The sequence below is a fragment of the Erithacus rubecula genome (genome assembly GCF_903797595.1).
Source record: "Erithacus rubecula genome assembly, contig: SUPER_Z_unloc_8, whole genome shotgun sequence".
Lineage (NCBI taxonomy): Eukaryota > Metazoa > Chordata > Aves > Passeriformes > Muscicapidae > Erithacus > Erithacus rubecula.
Genome location: NW_027635619.1, coordinates 98404 through 118119, shown reverse-complemented (window position 1 = coordinate 118119; position 19716 = coordinate 98404). Strand labels below are relative to the sequence as shown.

The following is a 19716-nucleotide window of genomic DNA, read 5'->3' as shown; positions in this document are numbered from 1 at the left end:
GAAACTGAAGGATGGGAAAGGGAGGCACTTCATGACTCTCTAAGTTACATGTAGGTAGCCCCAGCTTAAGTGGATTAGAAATTCTCAGTCACTGATTTGCAGGAAGCTGGAGGTTTCTGAAGGAATGTTGTATTCTTGCATTTTAAAGGCTGATGATGTCTCCTTGTTCAGGGGGCTGTTATGGAGCAGACTGGGGACTGAACACAATCTGTGGGTGCCAGGGATCAAAGGAAAAGATCAGGCAAACATCTGTGCTTTTTCCTTACCTATGACACTGAGCAGCCTCCCTGTGCTGTGTTTTCAGCTCACCCAGTACTTACATAGACATTACTGCCTTCTGAAATGCAAAAGAAAAAATGGTTAAACAGGTGAATCTGCTGGCTCTGGCTTTGTGTGTTTATGTTTTGCCCTTGCTGTGTGCCTGTGGTCACCCAGAGGTAGCCTGAGGAAGGAACTGAGCCCAGGCTCAGAGCTGCTGGCTGCCAGCTCTGCTCTGAATACCCACACCTGTTTGGAGGAGTCTGAGGGCTCCCAGGAGAAAGGAACAAACACACCATAATTCCTTGAAGAGAGGTAAGTGGAAAAAACCATCACAGGGCTCTTACTGACCAAACCCACAGGCACTGGGAGATGTGCTGCCCTACCCTTTGGGAAACAGGGAGACAGAAGGGTCTTGGAAGGGTGTTAGAAGGGTCAAGTACAGAGCAGGATGGTAACTTACAGTTTGTGTTCTGAGGCTCTCATTTCTCATTCTGATAAACTCTGTGGTCATGAGAATAAGAGGAGGTAAAACACAATTGCAGCTATGAAAAGTCAAAACTTCATTGAGTTAGAATGAATGGTAGAGTTTTTATGTCTGCACTTCAATTTTATAGCTGAAACATTGCCATCCTTGGAAGACATGGCAATTTGTCATTCTGTTGTCTATATCAGACTCCGCTGCAGCATTTTCCTTCCCTGTACAGTTAACCAGAACCAAACTTGAGGAAGGAGAAGGACACAGTGCAAATGTTCCTAAATGTCCTCAGGTTTTGGAGAGGAATAGAAGATTTAAAAATATCTACCATTATTATTTTTTGCCTCTCTCCCTCCACACTGCTGCTGCAAGAAACCTCTTGCAGTTAAGAGAGTAATCTCAAGTCCTTCTCTGGAAATAAAAGAAACCAAAGCCTTTTCTGCAAGAGTCACATAAAGGCACCACTTTATTAAGGTATTGGCTGTGTCAGTGCGTGGAGCAAGATTGCTTTAGTTGGGACACAGCAGTTCTGGTTTGTCTTGAACAACCTTGCATGCAGTGTTGGTACATTTAAGATTGGTTTCTAGAAAAGGACAAGAGAACTGAGTGAAAATTTCACTGTGTGTATCTCTGGATCAGAGATCTTGCTCTTAAACAGTGCCAGGAGAAAATATCTTCTGGAGTCAAAGGATTGGGCATCCCATGGGAATCAGCACATACTTAAGAGGATTTATAAAGTGCTTTTATAGAGAATTCTCAAAGGAAAACAATCATGGCTGTCATAAAACCCCCTATGGGTTTATGAAGACAGAAATCCAAACTTAAGCTGCTCTTTGGACAGCAGGAGATAAGATTAGAAAATCCTGAAGAGAAAAGGGGGTTCTGGGATGTTGCCATGGAGAAAGATACGGAACGGCGAAAAAATAGCAACAAGACACTTTCTTGCTTGGTGCAGAAAAGAGCAAGAAAGAGCAATTTATTGAAAGAAACCATTGCCTTAAATAAGGTAATTCATGCAAAACAAAGTACAGAGGTCATCATTGGTCAGAGAAGGAGACACCTCTTCTCCCTGGCATTCTCAGACACCTTGCAGGTGTTGATCTCTGTTATGATTCTTTCTCTTGTGTTTGCAATAAAGAAGAAAGCTCTAGCTTGGGAAAAATCCTAGCTGAGGCTGAGAAAGTTTCATGGCTTGAGAAAAAGGCCTTGCTAAAATGTGCCTAGGCCTTCAGCAGTGTACCCAATTCCCCCTTATAGTTTTTAAAAAAGAAAAGAAAGTTAAGTGTTCATAATCCTCCACAGAGCCCTTCACAAAGGAGAACAAACACCACTCCTCAGGACATTTATGGATACCTGAAGTGCCTAGGAAAATCTTCATACGTGGTGCTTTTAACAAACCCAATCCTAAAACCTAATTCTAATACAATAACAAAACCCATCACCATTCACCAAACTTATCAAATAGTATAAAATCCACCACTAAGTAATTCTTCTAATACAACAATGAAAACTATACCAACGGTTCCAACATGAGCAGATGAATGTCCATTCTCTGATTAAGAGGGATCATCTGGTCAGTGTTTTCATCTGGTTGGTGCTTGGTGAGCTGGTCAGCATGTGAAAGCTGAGCTGTGATCACACTCTGCCCCTGGTGCAGGTCAGGGCGGACACCTGGCAGGTCAGCAGGAAGGACCCAGGCATGTCTCATCTGAAGCCTGAAATGAGGCAAAGGTGATTCACAATAACTGGATTGCTTAGATCTTTTCTTCCTCTTTTTCCAATTTCGCTGGCCTACAATAGGAACAGCATCAGTGACAGGCACAGCAAAAGCCTGAGCCTCTCTCATTTGGGTATCATCATTACAAGTTTTCAGCTCTTCCCTTTCTGCCCCAGCACTCCCTCCTCCCTGCCCACTGCAGAAATGAAACCAGCCCCGCTGCTCCCCCCTTTGAAGTGAGGACAAAGCCATCGTTGCTGTCAGCACAGGGTGCTGGAAACGCTGATGGGAGGGGTCCGTTCGTGGGGTCCAGCACTGGGGTTGGCACCGCTTCCGGGTGAACGAACGAGGAAGCTGAGGGAAAAAGGAAAGGCAGCCCCAGCCCTGCTGAGGCAGAGGAGGGCAGCCGGAACCCTGCTCGGGCAGGCAGCTCGGTCTCCAGCATCGGAGAGAAGGGAGGCGCCGGCACCGCCTCCTTCTCTGGGGTGGCTGGTGCCGACGGCTCCCTCTCAGCAGGCGGCTCACGCTCAGTCGCTGCCTGACCCGCAGCGGCGGCGGCGGCCGGACAGGGCTGGGCCCGCGCTCCCACAGGCGGGAGCGCCCGGACAGGGCGGCGCGTTCACCGCGGGGAGCCGCGCGTCTGCCAGCGGCGGCAGCGGAACGGGATCTGGCAGCGGCGCCCGCGGGGACTTTGGGGGCGCAACTCCGGCTTCGGCAAGTTTTCAGAATCGCAAACTCATCTTCGCTCTACTCTGAGCCTGCCTCGCTCCCCTCAGAGCCTACCTCGCCCTCCTTCAGTTTTTCATTCATGATCCCCCAAGTGTTAAATCGAGGGAGAACTGAAGCATCGCCTTCCCATATGGCTTCATACAAGCGGTCTCCTAGCTCTCTCCAAGCTTTCTCAGAGAAGGCCACTCCTTCATCCTCAGAAAAGCTGCTTTCTCTTGCCCACGCTAACAAGCCAGCCAAGTCCTTGTCCGGAATTGGGTGTCCAAGCTTTCAAGGACATCTCTCCACAGTGAGAGTATAGTTTGATGTATAAGTTTCAAGAGAAATCCTAACCCTAACCCTAATCCTAACTCTAATCCTAACCTTAACCTTAACCCTAACGTAACCCAGGAAACAATTTTTCATTTCAAGAAGGCTCCTGCTTTCTTAGCAGACATTTGTCTTTCAAACCAGGACAAATTTCAACACGTTGTGCAGCTGGACCTGCAGGACAGGGACCTTTTCAACCTCATCTGCCCCTGTTCCCGTGTTTCACTGGACACAATACAACATGAAAGAAAGCAACAGCAAGGGCTATTGTGTCCCAGGGCTTCAGTTTCTTCACCACAGCTCCACAGAGACGTGGGGAACAAGTGAACAAGACAAACTTTATTAAAGCAAAGCGAAGCAAAGGCATGAGCTGGAAGGGAAAGAAGAGGATGGGCTTAATGGGGGGAACTGTCACAAGGGAGAGAGGCAGGAGGAGCTTGTGGAGCTCCTGACAGGCTCAAATGGGAGCAGCATCAGCTGAGTCTGGAGCTCCAGCAGCCTTGAGAGGAGGAGACACCTCTTCTTTCCCAGGCACTTGAAGGGCTGCAAGAGAGAGGAACAGAGCCACGGTCAGAGCCGGGATCCGCACAAGGGCCTGAGAAGAACCTCCTGCCAGGGCCATGGCAGCCAGTTCTTGCCATGGTCTGGAAGGAGCAGGAGAAAATGGGATCAGCTGCAAGGTGCTGGCCACAGATCCCCCACGGCTCCTTGAAACCTCCGTGTGCTCTGCCCACACCACCCGTCATGTGCACAGGGAGCAGAGCCCTCAGCAGCCGCACAGGGATTGCAGCTCCCCCGCCACACCCTGCTGACCCCGCAGTGCCCTCACTCACCCTCACGGACGGGCTGGAGCTCTTGCTGCTGCCCCGTCACCTGGAGCCTGAAGATTCCTGGGAACACAGAGCCTGTCGTGGCCCCAAGCAGCACAGCTGCCCCCCCGCCCCGGGCGCAGCCAGCCCTGAGGCCGCACGCCCTCCTCCCCCAGCAGCGCTCAGCCCGGGCCCTGCCGCATCTGCCGCCCGAGGCTGGGCTGGAGAGAACGGCAGCAGCCCTGAGGGCAGCCGGGGCTCCACCAGCCCAGGCCCGGCTCCCGCTGCGGGGGCAGCACCTGGGCTGGGGCCGAGCCGCGACGAGGCCGGCATGGCAGGGAAGGGACCCCGGGCTCGTGGCTCACCAATGAACCTCCTGGCCGCCCCTCGCTGGGGCTGCGGCGGGCTCTGCCCGGTGCGGCTGCTCGGGTGCTTGGCTCTCGTCCCCTCGCGGCTGCAGAGAGAGCACAGAGGGAAGAGTTGGCACTGGCTTTGCCCCTGGGCTGGGGCTCTACTGGCACCACCTCGGGGCCAGAGGATCCGGGCAGGAGCCTGCACATCCCATGCCAGGGAGCAGCGTGTGGGGCTCAGGCCGGTGCCCTTGGCTGTGGCACTGAGCGGGGGCACAGCTGCCAGCGCCACACACTGAGCACCGGGGGCAGGCTGCTGCTCCAGGCTGCGGCTGGGCCTTCCAGGCTGCCCTTACCAGGCCATCGTTGAACTGCAGCGCCTGCTCCCTTGTCAGCACCTGCTCCAGATCCTTCCTCTTAAGGAACCGAGTTGCAGAAAGCAGTGTCTTGTAAGAGGCCTGAGAGAAGCAAAGAGCCAGAGGTGGCACGACAGCCCAGGGCAATGCAGGATGTTCATCCCTCTGCCAAGGGCGAGGCTGGAGCCTGCTAGGTGCAAGGGCATTAGGCAGCCAAGCTGCTCCCTGGGGGACATGAGCAGCCCACAAGACCTCACCTCTGCCACATCCTGGTTCTCATCATGCCAGTAAGGTAAAAGGGACAACAGGCTCTGTTTCACCATGGTCTTCAGGAGCTTTTTTCCCTTTTTCACTCTCAGCTCCATCACCTTTTGAAACAGCTGAATGGAAAGCAGCTGCACATGCCTGTTGTCCTGGTGGCAAATGACAAGAGATTTCAAGATCAACTTTTCCCAGCTCCCCTGAGCAAAGGCCCAAAATCCACAGGGCACAAAGTTTCTGGGCAGCATCCAAAGCCTGTGGCTAGGGGCACAGAGCCTTACGCTGTCGAAGAGTGGCACAAGCATCTCAGCCAGCATCAGGGCAGTGGTGCTGCATCTCGTGGACACCAGGATGTCTTTGTCCTGGAGCACATTCATGAGCACAGAGAGGGTCATCCTGACCACCTCTCCGTCTGCATGGCTCAGGAGCTCCAGGAACGTTGGAGACAGTTCGCAGAGGCTTTCGGCCTGTGTGGAAGACAAGGCTGTGCTCTGAATCCATGAAGGGCTTCAGCGCCGAGACCGCCCTGGCACTGCAGCCTGCTGCTGCTGCTGCTGCTGCTGCTGCTGCTGCTGCTGCTGCAGGGCCCAGGAGCCAAAGGCACATCCCGAAGCACTGGGGCAGCTGAACCAGGAGGCCGGAGGGCTGGGAACAGCTGCCTCAGCTCCCAAAGCCCAGCCAAGCCCAAGGGGCTCTGTTCCCCGGCCCCACGCTGCCAGCGCGGCCTCAGCCACTGCCCCCTTCTCACCATCAAGGGAGACTTGCTGAGCGCCACGAAGCCTTTGAGCGCCAGGCGACGCCTCTCTGTGCACTCGCTCTGCAGGTGCTTTGACATGATCGTCAGCATCCTGCGAGCACACACGTTCAAGTCCAGCACATCCAGGAACTGAAAGGCAAAGGGCAGTGACAGGGGAGCAGCTGGCAGGAGCCTGCCACAGCCCAGGGCCAGGGCCAGGCCCAGGCGGCAGCACCAGGTGCAGCACCGTGTCAGGCGGCCGCAGCCCTGAGAGGCCAGAGTGCTGGGAGGCGGCTCAGGCAGGCAGCGCTGGCCTTCAGGCTCACCTCCACAAGGAGAGCCAGGGCAGGCAGATCCCAGCGGGGCTGCTCCCTGATGAGCACCTTGAGCAGGGAGATTGTCATTGGGGTGCATAAGAAGGTCAGGTCACGGCGCAACTCCCTGGCAGGGGGAAAAAGGCACCAAGGCCCTAAGCCAGGCAGGCAGACCTGTGCCAGGACTCCCTCACAGAGCTGTGATCTTTGCCCAGCACCCTGCCAGGGGACGTGGACGCTTTTGGAGGCAGCTGCTCATGGGCACCCTCCTCTCACAGCTTTTTCCAGTCTGCCCTGCTGTCCCTCAGTGACAAGGCCCACGTGGCCACAACCTCAGGGACTGTGTGGGGCTCTGTGGGCACAAATGGCAGCGGCAGCAGGGAGAAACAGTCTCACCTGGCCAGCAGACCCACTGCATAGTGGTGGGTGTTGGCACACAGCAGGGTGTCCCAGACACGCTTGCGCTCCATAGCCAGCAACACCTCATCGCCACACCGCTGGCGGCAGAGCAGAGCCTTGATGATCTGCACCGCAAATCTGTGTGCAGAGCAAAGCCTGGGTCAAGCTGGGAGCACTGGCTCTGGGCACAGGGGCGTGGGAAGGACAGGACAAGTGGGACCTGTTGGGCTTAGTGGGAAGGCTGTGTTCCTCCCGGCACGCTCTCCAGAAGTTTTCAGCGTCCTCCGGTATCTGCTCTGTGGTGACGAAAACTTGGAAGAGCAGAGCTACCAGCAGGTGGGCGGAATGAAAGGTTATTGTGTGCTGGCACTCGGGCACCTTGGCAATCACCCAGAGCACCACAGTTGTCTGCAAAAGACAGAGCACCTTAAGACAGCGTTCAGTGCCAGGGTGTCCATGTGGCAGGGCCTGGCAGCACCTGGAGCACCCGGCCTGCTGCCCCCGAGCCTTCCCCTAGGCCAGGTTTCAGCCCCGTGCCTTAAGAAGGGGAGATGCAGGATGGGGAGGGCATGGAGAGCTTCTGGAGAGGCGACCTGGGGGCAAGCAAAGGCGAGTTTCAGAAACTCACAGCCAGGGCCAAGACAGCCTTATTGTTCCTTCTGGAAGTGGATCTGCTGTGCAGTGGCCAGTCCTGCATCAGGTAGAGCAGCGTTGGAAAGACTTTCTTAGCCGCTGGTTCCCATGATCCTATAGTTCTCCACATCATTGCAGCAGCTCTGTGGGACCAGAGCTGCATGTCAGAGAGATCTCAGCCCCCAGTACCATGGCCTGTGCAGCTGCATGAGGCTGGGTGACAGAGCCCTGGTGCCCCGAGGGGCAGGGAGGGAGCATGGCAGCAGGCTCAGGAAGCAGAGGGACCTGTGAGTCCTGGAGATCTCTGCCTGTCTGGCAGAGCCCACTGGACAGGCTCTGCAGGGCCATGGGCTCTAAAGGCAGGTTAGCTCTGAGCTCTCAAGGCAATTATGCCCCATACCTGTCACACGATGGGGCACAGTACAGCAGGGTCAGCGCCACAAGAGTAGGGTGTTCTATAGCCAGCCCGCGAATGTGGATGCGCAGCCCGGCATCCACAGTCCCACGGGACACAAGGCTCTGGTAAATGTCCCTCACCATGATTGGCACCTGGAGGAGGCATGGGGAGACTTGAAGTGCCGTCCAAGGGAGCAACTTCCCCAGTGTCGCCCAAGAACTGATTCCCTTCCCACCACACTGTTCTGGCCTCAGAGGCCAAGGTGTCCCAATGGCTGTGGTTTGAGGGGCCACACCATCCTGGAAGGCCTCCAGGCCTGGCCTCAGGGCTTACCTGCTGCTGACAATAAAAATCCTTCTGTTTGACAAGATCCAGTGTGGGGGCAAGAACCAGAGTGGGCGTGGTGTTAGTCTTTGAGATGCCCTGTGCTATTTTGGTGTCAGTGTTTGTGACGGCCACATCCTCAGTCAGTGCCCTGTGAACCATTGCCCTGTGAGAGATTTCTGTGCACTCTGTGGATGCTGTGCTAACATCAGGCTTTGCTTGCTTCTCGCTCAGCCTGGAGTCAGCCTCAGCTGTGCCCTCAGTTGCTTTGGTGGTGGTCTTTCTACGCCGGATGCACAGGAACCTCAGCAATATCTGCAGCAGAATGGAGGGCAGGAAGAGAGGGACATTCCATGGAGAGTTCAGGGTGTCATGCTCGGCTGAGCAGTGACAGCAGGTGGGATTGGCTGCAGGTACCTGTGCTGCTCTGCGGAAGCGGCCACGGGCAGGGTCCTGCTCTTGTGTCCGCTCCACGGCCGCATCTATCAAAGAGGGAGCGCAGCCAGAGCTGAGGGGCTGTGGGAGAGGCCGGAGCACACAGGCCAGCCCTGCGCTCCCCAGGCAGGGACAGCCCCAGGATGGCCAGGGGATGGAGCACGGCCACCACCGGGGAGGTGAGCCCAGCCAGTGTTTGGTGCTGTCCATGGGCATGTCCACAGGGGAGGGCATGGCATGGCATGGCATGGCATGGCATGGCATGGGATAGGGGCAAGCTGGCCACAGGTAGGAGCCCTTCCAGGCCCAGCTCTGCCACTTACCATCCTGCAGTGGCTGGAACTGCTCTGACTCTTCAGTCTGCTGTGTGGGGGCAGCTGCAGGGCCTTTCTTTCTCCCCCTCCTAAACACTCTTAACAGTTTGAGCACTCTGCCTGCCATCCTACTCTGCCCTCAAGGGCACCTTCAGGACAGATGCTCCAGAAAACCTGCAAGTCAGGAAGGTCTGCAGTCTGGCCACAAGGCCAGCCGCAGGAGCAGTGCCTCGGAAAAGCTCTGGGTCAGCAAGGAACGAGCTGGCTGCGTGGGGCTCCTCACAGCACAGCTCTGACACGTCCTGTCCCATCACATGCACCGAGCACTGTGGCGTGGCCGCGTCACTGCCAGCACCTGTGTTAGCAAGGGCCCATGTCACAAAGGGCCATTGGACACGCTGTCACGTGCCCTGAGTTCCACCCCACCCTACGTGTTCCATGTTAGAAGGAATCCATTGCCCCGAGTGCCTAAGACAGCCCAGGACACACCAAGATCAGCAAAGTCTGGAGGGATGGACTCTGGACGGTGCTGGGAGCCCATAGCCCAGCTTGGTGCTGCTGTCTTTGCACTTGCAGCTCCCAGCAAGCAAGATGCCAAGAGTTAAAACACACCAGAGAGGGAAGATGTCATTAGGGTGGGCATACAGGCCTTTGAATTCAAAAGAGAGCTTTGGGGCTCTCAGGTGGACAGAGATGATGCAGCTCAGACCGCTGCTGAAAGGGCAGTAACACACTCTGCTGCAGGTGCTTGGGCTGCTCTGCGCAGGCCCAGGCAGATGCCAAAGCTGCTTTTCTCAGCCTTGTCCCTTCTCCTGCCCCTCTGCCAAGTGCAGTGGGCCTCAAGCACTGAAAGGACCACAGGGACCCAAAGGGAGACAGTTGCACCTAACTCGCTCACTGGGGGCTCCTGGGGAAGCCTCTCTTATCCAAAGGCATTTCCCCAAATGTACAGATTTCCTGGGAAACGCCAACAACACACTTAAGAAATTCTGTCAAGGCTGAATTGCTTCTGGTCCTTTCAGCACAAGCACTCCAGCTCGAGCTCATCTTCCCCCAAGTGTGTTTCCTCCTGTCACTTTGGGCATGGCCCCTGAAATTACTGCATTCCTTAAACAGTTCGTATTAAAACTTTGCACCTTGTATGTATGGATTTGTAAGCACACTTATTTACAGTAGATACAGTATTATTTTCACAGAATCAATTCAGCAAGAATAAGTTCATAGAAATAGGAACGTTGTGTGAACCACTTTTTATAATTTATTTTTAACTTAATAGAACTGGTTATTATTTATATTAAATTTAAATATGCTTATATATTATTTCTTCCTTACGAGTCCAGTGAATGTTCTATTGTCTCTCATTTGGTATTGTCCACATAGAACAAACTTTTTTGCCTATATCTTGCACATTGCAAGCCTCACACACCAGAAGAACTGTTCTGTGGTGAGTCCTGCTGACTTCCATCATGAAGAATTCCAGGAGGTGTAAGCGGGTTGTACTCCTCTGAGGGATGAGCACATGCTGAGAGTCTTGTCCTTGCAATATTTCTGCGTAGGCAATAAACATTTTCTGAAATACAGAATATTGCTTGCAGCTTGCTCTCGTATCAGGCCTGAAGTATTGGGGACTGAAATACTTTTTACTACATCAGGTTATTTAAAAATGTAATCTAATGCTTTGATAAATACTTGCCCTGTGCACATCCCACTGCCTGCTTGCCACCATGGGTAACTGGGCATCTCTACCTTCAAGTATTTAAAAAATTAAAACATTGTTTTAGTATATAGTGAAACTTCTTTATATTCCTCTGACAAATAATACTAAGATTATCTCTGGCCATCATATGCATTGATTCTTCAGAGGGAGACTGCTCCATTTTTGCCATTTTTTGGAACAGATTATTAAAATAAAGAAGTCCAGGCTGGCACAAGTAATTGTACACACCGACCTCTTAGAGGTGAATTTCTGCTAACTAAAGCTGACAGCCCAATGCCATAAAAGAAGCACTTAGTAGCACACAATTACACATAAACTAATATTTAGTTGCACATTTTGCTAACAACCTGTGAAATCCACCAAAGACATGTCTTCATTTCCAACTCTTGCATGCAAAAGCCATTGCAGGCTCATTGAGGTGCTTTCCGACAAATGCTGGACCATTGCTTTGTGATTTGAATTTCGTACAGGGATTTGTGATACTCTGGTCCTGCCGCAGGCAATACCATCAGCATTGTTCTATCTCGGTTCTCCCATTACTCCATTCACAGAAAAAAAATAATCTTCTGAAGGGTTTTTCCAGTGAAAACACTCAGTGAGAGTCTCTTTTCTCTGCTGACAGGCAGCTCACCATTGGACTGCCATCAGATTCTGTTTTTAGAAAAAAATTAAAACCAGAACAACTATTCTGCCCTCAAAGGAACAAAGGTTTATTTTGGCTTTGCATGGATTCTGGCCACAATCTAATCATTTTGTCTGTTCTTCAGAACCCTGACAGAACTGCCTGACAGTCCTGTCTGACAACAGATGTTCTGTACAGCTTCCCGGGATTTCCAAATGGAATCATACTGCAATAATCTGAACACTGCAGATGAGCACTTTACTTTTTATATTTTCAGTTAAACTTGGTTTTGAATCCAATATCCATTGCAAATAGTCACATTAAAGAAAAACTCTATCCTAAATAGAGACCTTTTTCTGGTTTTGTTCAGGTTGTTTTTAAAAGTCATTTTGTAATTCAACCTGACAGAGTCTCCTATTCAATGCCAATCACTCCAGCTGCTCACTAAGTAATGCTTCTGACATATCCATTCAGTTGTTTTTCCACTTCTGAGTGCATATGATCTTCTGTTCTTCTTTGCCAAATGCTGCAATAATGGAACTTTAGTCACAAGTCCCTTATCCCAGATTAGCAGTCACCCTCCCTGAAATATCTGTATTTACAGGAAAACAGTGCATTCATCAGAGAATTACATCTAGTTTCTCAGCATTCTTATTAGCCACAATATTGCATATTTAAATGGGAATTAGTCACAGGGAGTGTGCTGCTCCATTCATCTTCTTAATCACTTTTACATTCCTAAACACTTGCAGAATTAGCTATTTAGGGTGCAATGGCACAGAATGGGCATTAGGAAGTATTAGGAAGTATGCTACCAGCCCTAAGAGTAGCTGGAAAGGCAGATTCAGTTTTTGCAAATGAAGAAGCTGGCACTTAAATAACCTGAGTTTGACAGTCATTTGCCTCAGCTGAGGCCATGGCAGGATAGTTTTGTTTCCTGATGGCACCTCCTTCCCAGCTGCTGCCCTGGGTGGGTAGAAACGGCCGCCTCTCCAGGCAGCTTTGTTTCTGGTCAAGTGTTCAGCATTTCTCTCTGACGTAAACAGACATCCTCTCTCTCTTACATTCGTGTTTCTACTTAATCCTTCAATAAGTGCAAGAACACTTCTCTGGGAGGGTGTCCACATCCACCTCTGGGTGTGTGAGTAGGAAGGGAACTGCAGCAATCGAATGCCTGCTGGAGTTTGCTGCAGAAAACTACAGCCAAGAGCCTTTGTTTTCCTTCACACTCAAACTTGTCTAAATAATTTTTCTCTTTTGCCCCATTTCCTGTTTTGAAAACAGATTTCTGGTCATTTATGTAATGTCTCCAGAGAAAAGTGAGATATTTGCATTTCAGAGAAAGAGCAGAGAGATCAAGGATGGGGTTATCATCTGCTGAGGTTGCTGCAGTCTCAGACGGGATGTGAGGGTTGTATGGCTTCCAGGTTTTCCTTTCCTAGACACTGGAGAGTAGTGGAGTGATCAGAAATACGCTCAGAGAAACAGTGCTGGCCAAGACATCTCCATAGCAAAGTGTCCCTCTCTGTCAGAAAACACTTCTACACCAGCAAATTAGCATCATTTTTCTTTCTTCCTCATTTATGGATTTTTACCTTCCCACAAAAGCAGTAGATATGATTCTCAAGATCTTTTTATTACTGGACTTGCCCCATTAGGGGTTAAAACAATTCAACAGTGCTTCTATACAGGGATCCAGACACAGCAGATGAATCTGTCCGAGCTTTGCATGTTTCAGTAATTTTCTGTTAATCTATTTTCTCATTATCACTGCATTTCTTGATCTGGTCCCTGACACCATTTTCATCTTGGCTGCTCTTATATTAAAAGAGCTGTCACTGACACAAAGAAATCTGAGTTTAGCACCAAACCTCTACTGGCTGCAGATGTTCTTTGAGTTTCCCTACATCTTTCAGCAGACAAAATCCTGCTTTGTCCTGTGACGTTTTTTGTTCGAAACTGAGTGAAAACACCAATTTCATACAGAGGTTTTGGTTCACCAATTTTTCAATTCTCAGCGAGGGCACCAATTCATGTTGTGGGTTTAGTGCTGGCCAAATTGCCAGTTCACTTACTAGGATTATTTACTCATTTCTTGTTCTGAGATAGGTAAGGAGGGAAGGCAAGGCAGGCTCAAACTTTGAAGGGTATAAAGGAAAACTTTATTAGGAATCAGAATAAAACCTTCATAATACTTCTCCTCCCCCCCTATACCCTTTTTTCTCTCATACTGACAACGTACAGAAACAAATCAGTCAGTTTACTATCTCTAAAATAGTCTTTCTCCAATTTATGTAGAAAGAGGAGACTCTCTTCAGTCTATGGAGACTTCACAAGAAAACAGTTCTCTCGTGGCTTGAATGTCACAGTGAATGAGCCACCCAGGAAAACAGAAATCTTATCACTGCATAAGAGTCTCTCCACTCGACTTACAGCTTTCCCCACACTTGTTTTGGAGGCCTCACTCTTTGGCCAATGGCCAGTACATTTTTAAGGATGAGCAGTTCAGAAGCAAAGGCTCTCTTCAGTCTGTCTCTGAGACCATCTCTGGGAACACAGGTCTTCTGTTTCCCTGGGGGCAAAGGCTCTTCATCACTCTTCTCTCTCTCTCTGTTCAAACTTCTCCTGGGATCACAGGTACTTCAACATCTACTTGTTTGGCATGAATGCTTTTGCTTATGACTACAATGTGAACCCTTCACCACCCCCCAACCCCCTGCCCCCCCCCATGCTACTTGTTTGACTTTTAGGGATGTTCAATACATCATAGCTTACAAGAGAATTTCAGTTTAAGGCATCTCCTCATATTCCTTATCCCATCTGGGACCTGACCCTTCTTGTCTTACCTCAATGTCTCCATATTTTTTCTCTGCATGTCTATCACTCTGTCTCTTTCTTTCACTCAAGAAAGGATGGAAGGTCCACAGGTCTCATCTGCACACTGAAGTTAATACCTTGCCCAGGCAGTGGCTGGAGCAGTTGGGGTGGAGTATTTCAGGTCATGCTGGGGGCCGTGCCAGGACAGCAGGGGCCCAGCAAGAAACAGTGTTGGCTGCTCCGGCTGCATGACTGTTTTCTGGCTTTTGCTGCACTCAGTTCCAGCCACAGGCTGATGGTCTTCCCTCTGCTTGCCTGGGAGCCACCAGGCAGCCCCACTGGGCTGTGCAGGCCACAGCAGAGGGGACCTGGTCTGGCCCATAGCTTGTCCCGGGGCCCATTTTCTGGTGAGACTCAGCAGTGGCAGCATTCCGGCCGAGCTGCGGGCTGGCCGGGCTGTGCTGGGGACAGGGGGAAGCAGCCAGGATCTCAGCGGCCAATGGCCTGCTCTCCCCTGCCTGGTGGCTGCTGGAAAACTCAGCAGTGGCAGCATTCCAGCCACTCTGTGGACCCGCCTGGCCCCGCTGTGGGGGAACCCAGCCCGGCCAGCGCCGCAGCAGAGGCAGAGCCTGGCTCAGCAGGGCCCGGCTCAGCAGGGCCTGGCTCAGCAGGGCCCGGCTCAGCAGGGCTTGGCTCAGCAGGTCTGGCTCAGAAGGTCTGGCTCAGCAGGGACTGGCTTGCAGCTGGTTCCCTGCGCTCAGGCTGGAAGGGAAAGAGGGCTTCCTGGGGCTTGTTAGTTTTAGATTGTGTGTTCACAAAGGTGTGTTCAGCTCTCTCATTGGTTAATAGATTATCAGTTCCCAAAACCAATCATGGATTGGGTTTTGTCAGACACAGAGGAAGGTCTCAGCAGCTCCTCCCAGAAAAAATTATTTCTGTGAGTGGCTTCTTCCCTCCCCACCAGATGAGAAATGTGCAAAACCAGCACATGTCAAATGCTCTCTTTCAGTCTTCATAAAGTCTTCATAAAGATCAAAAATTTCTTGTGCCACTTAGGTGAGAATTGCCTAGGAGTATAAGGTAGATTTAGTTTTGGCCCACCCTTCTCTGGACATCACTGCCCTGTTGGGTGCTCTTGGCTCTGTCCAGGGCCTCAAAAAATACCCTAGCTCTATGAATAATATTTTCCTACTACTAAGTTAATAAGACCACAGCAGCAGCCTTGGAGCCAAACAGGCTGGAAATGACCCCAAAGGGCACAGGTTGCACTTTGCCAGAGCTGCTTCTGGGGTGTTTTGGACTGGTGGTTTGTGACTCACAGGCCTGTGGTACTGTTGGAATAGCAAGCACCAGTACAAAGCTTCTTCTTTTTAATGACTTTCTACTTGCTAAGGTGTACCTGCCCAGAAATCACCAATTCCTGTCCTTGTGGGAGTTAACCTTGTCTCAAAGAGTTCACCTCCATGTAGAAATGGGTATTCAGTGCTCTAACCAAACAACAATTAAACCCTCTCTACCACTGCCTGAAGGGAGTTCAGTCTTTGGCATCCCCTTCCTTCTCTCTGCCATGCTGAAGCACTAATGAGAGGTGAAGGCCTGCCTGCCTTTCTTTCCTGAGATTCCTAAACGATCCAGGATCTGAAAGTGCTCAACAGAAGCTCCTCACAGATGGGAACAGCTGATACCATCCCATCCAGTGTCTCACAGCCGTTATATTCTGAAAATAAACCCAGGCAAGGCTAAAATTATCTAGATGATTTTCTGTGCAGTCCAGGCAAGAAACAAAATTTCATTAACCTGTTTGATGACAGGACACCTTCTTCCACATCCCTGACAGCTGTGCTGCTCTGGAAAGAGTTGAATTCACACTGGGCCTAGAGTGCACTGGAAAAATGTGAAGAGGGGCAACTTAACCTGAGGAGAATTCTTCTCTCTTTTTTTAAGCCAAATATTCAGCAGTGTCATGAATAAAAGATCTGTGGATGAAAGAGATTTTCTCCACCTGCATCCCCCTGAGGGTGGCTCAGCTGGGAACAGCTCTGGCAGAGAGATAAAAAGAGCTCAGGCAAGGAATCAGCCCCGTTGAATTTTCCTGCCCCTGCTAAGCCCTCTACAATCAGCCTTTCCAAGTGATATCAGCTTTAGAGCTGATTTGGTTTAAGTCATATATGAGCTTAAAGGGAAATAGCCCCATTGAGGATATATGGAGTACAGAAGACACAAGGTATCTTTTAACTCAGGAAAAAAGCAATAAAAATTTCCCTGTCTAGAACAAATTTATTGCAATGTAATAGGAAACAGCTAACAAAGCTTTACTTAGTTGTTTTCTAAATTATAACAAATAATCCAAAAAAACCCAAACAAACAAAAACCAGAAAACTAAGTTATTTTTGTTTTTCATTGCAAGTTTGTATTCCTCAAAGATCTCCAAACCACAGATAAGTCAGCTTTCTTCTGTTTATTATAGAACAGCAGACAAAGGTACTTATGAGCCAGGAGCACTGGGGTACAACTGCCTGCGTAAAATACAGAAGGATGACTTTTAGGCACAGGTGAAAGTTTAGCTGAACCAGAAATCTTTTTCTAGAAGAAAATCTGAGCATGAAGAACCAGAATTACACCTCTTCAAGGTACCATGGAGATGCTGTGGATCAGCAAATATCTCAGCTTTGGCTCTTGGAACAAGGTTCAAGTATGTAAACATTCCCCATGAAAGAGGAACACGCTCTACTGTGTTTATTTCTTTCTTTTGTTAAAAAACATTGAGCTGGAAATTCCTATACATTTGTGTGTGTGTGTGTGTATGTGTGTGTGTGTAAGGCTGTCAGAAGAGAAATTAAGCATTAGAACATTAAATGGTTACTGAAAGTTAAATCCTCTTCCATAGGTAAAAGCAGAGAGTCTTGGCTTATCAGCTTCTGGGAACACATTCAAGTAGGTTAATTAATTAATGAGGGTGAGGAATATAGTTTTTTGGTCAGTTCTTCAGGTGAAATGGAGGAAGAAAAGCCCTCTACAATAGTTAGACCATCCCCTTCCTCTAAATCCCAAACTCAATCCAATTTCAAGACTTGGTTTTTAGACGAACGCACCTTGCCTGGCATGCTGCTGCTCCTAGACTACTTCATTAATGTTTTGCACTGTGAATTGTTCCTTTGTTTCCTTCATTCTAGCTTCCTTCCTCCTTAGATCTTACTTCATCTTTTCCTTGCTTCATTTGTCACACTCATCTTCCTTCTGCTGTTGCAGCACATCTGATGTCACATTCTATTCACCTGGAGACCAATGGAAATTTCACTGAACAGCAGTGGCACTCAAGGAACAAGACCCTCAGGAGGAGTTGGAGCATTCTCACAAGGCCATATCAACAATGGAGCATGACAGAATTCAGTCAGCCACTGAAGCAAGGCTCTTCAGGGACTTCTGAGCACTTCAGGAAGGAAAAACAATTTTCCCCTTCCGATCCCCTGAGTCACAGCCATTCACGCCAGAACCTAAGGATGAAAAAATATTTGCTTCTTAATGTAAATCAGGTTTGGGTTTTTTTTTTTTTTTCTGAGAGGAAAGCTCATGTCTCAGTCCCTCCTGGGCTCTTCTAGAGAAGTGGGAGCTCTCTCCAGAGCCAGATGACAAGTGCACTCTGTTTCCCAGAGATGCCAGCACCAAGAAATACTGTGGTACTTGTCTGTGTGGGCTTCTATTGTCATCTTCCCCAAGCTGTTGGTGGCACAGTTAATTAATTGACTGCTGAGTTGTGGTTTGTTAAGAGCTGGGCAATTCTTTTAGCTGTAGCCAAAATTAATAACATTTTGGGCACAATTAGCACAGCTTTCTCTCAGCTTTGTTTTCTAGCAGCCATCATTCAGAGGTGTGCAGGCTGGCTGCGCCTGAATGACCTCTTAGGACAGACCTCCAGGCCACTCTGAAACAACTGTTCTAAGCAGCAGGTTTTCAGCTGGAAGTTTCATTGCCCCTAAGAAATGTACAAGTTTCTTTTGTTTCTTTTGGGAAGAGACAGGGAGAAAAATCTGAGGAGTGCATTGGAGTGCTGTTTTCCTGAGACCTAGGAGCTTGCTTTTTGCCATTAATTGCAGCATTAATCCCACATCGACAGTTTATAAAATACAATACAGCTACACAACAGCAGGGCCAAGGCACATGTAAATTTGCTACTAAATGTCCCTAGTCTGCAAATTTTTTATAAAATAAATTAAGGAAAGGCCTGCAGCAACATATAGGCAAGGCAATTCCTACAAGGAAAAAGCAGGAGTAACAACAATCCTGTAGCAACAACAGCAGCTCTGTAAGGGTACCCCCAAGAATGACGTGGTCCATCCTGAGTGGAGCAGGCTGTCTGTCCCTGCAGTGCCACAGTCTGTCTCATCCCACCAGCCAAATGCTAAAGCTGCTCAGGCTGCAAACACCTCCTCAACTACCTCCACCAAATGCAAAATTTTTGCTTTGCATCCCTGAAAAGTGGCTCCACTCATTAGCTGGTGGTCAGCTCCTACCAACTCAAAAAACTGCTCCCACTCTATGCATGGCTTCTCATAGTTCCCCAGTGTGGACACTGCTGAAGGTCTAGGCACATTTTAGCTAGGCCTTTTTCTCAGGCCATGAAACTTTCTCAGCCTCAGCTAGGATTTTTCCCAAGCTAGAGCTTTCTCCTTTATTGTAAACACAAGAGAAAGAATCATAACAGAGATCAACACCTGCAAGGTGTCTGAGAATGCCAGGGAGAAGAGGTGTCTCCTTCTCTGACCAGTGATGACCTCTGTGTAATGAATGTAGCAGGGCCAAGGCCTTTATTAAACAGCTCTTTATTAATGGGGGGTCACAGGGAGTAGGCCCTACGCCTGCTGCTGCTGCTGCTGCCAGGCAACGCAGGGAGGAGGTCCTGCCAATCCCGACGAACGTAGGGATGGGAGTCTCAGCCTCACGGACACGTCCGAGATCTCAATAGTGGCTCATTGGTCTGGGGGTGTCATTCTTCTTAACTGCCCTTTAGATTGCGGTGATTAAACAGTTACAAAGGACATATTGCAGGTGACTTGGCTTGTTAGTTGAGATGATCTGTGAACTTGGGTTCGGTGTTGGTTGACTATTTTTGTGAATCTTTTCTTCAACAACAACTTCCGGTAATGGTGGTACTGGGAAACTTCTGGAGATTTCCATATAGGGTGTGGCTAACTTGATAGGCAGGCAGCAGCAGGCCGGAAATGAGGTAAGGGAAAGGGCGGAAGGAGGAAGTAACTGGGATAGGGGAAATACAATAAACCAGGGTTTGAATTACATAGGGACTACACATTTAACTGGGGAAAAGAACATAACAACTTGATCAAAGAACCAACAAACGAATGAGTGGATAGAACGATAAGGTAAGCAACAATCTTTTTAACTCTTCTAGCAATGTTGTTTTATGGTTTTCAGCTAAGACTTTTTACCACAGTATTTATGCTGCATCTAAATCTGCACAAATTCAGTGGTAAATCACATCTTCTTTATGTGCATAACAGTGATGTAATCTTGATACTTAAATTTCATTCACTGAAACATCCCTGCCTTGAGATGTTTTCTGAGCAGGGTAATCAGCAAAAGTGGGGCCTCTGCACAGTAATTGATTATGGACACAGTCAGAAATCTGCACCTTTCATAATGAACTGATAACTCCTGAATGAGATGTGCCTTGTGCTTGTGAAATTTTACACTGCAGGCATTTAACCAATACAGTGAGAATGAGT

At 49.4% G+C, this 19716-nt stretch overlaps 1 protein-coding gene and 1 long non-coding RNA gene across 2 annotated transcripts; both read right to left on the bottom strand.

The window, feature by feature from the left end:
* Positions 1-4811: 4811 nt before the first annotated feature.
* LOC306815093 (uncharacterized protein) lies at positions 4812-7043 on the bottom strand (the record flags this gene model as incomplete). Its single annotated transcript, XM_079331721.1, has 6 exons — positions 6937-7043; positions 6714-6854; positions 6016-6153; positions 5549-5734; positions 5264-5419; positions 4812-5108 (listed from the first exon to the last, which is right to left on the bottom strand). The coding sequence occupies exons 3-6, from the start codon at positions 6112-6114 to the stop codon at positions 4812-4814; spliced, it is 738 nt and encodes a 245-aa protein (XP_079187847.1). The 5' UTR covers positions 6115-6153; positions 6714-6854; positions 6937-7043.
* A 1046-nt stretch (positions 7044-8089) lies between these two features.
* Positions 8090-8914, bottom strand: LOC306815092. The gene is made up of 3 exons (XR_013777317.1): positions 8829-8914; positions 8488-8552; positions 8090-8385 (listed from the first exon to the last, which is right to left on the bottom strand). It is a non-coding gene; the product is annotated as an uncharacterized lncRNA (long non-coding RNA).
* Positions 8915-19716: the final 10802 nt, after the last annotated feature.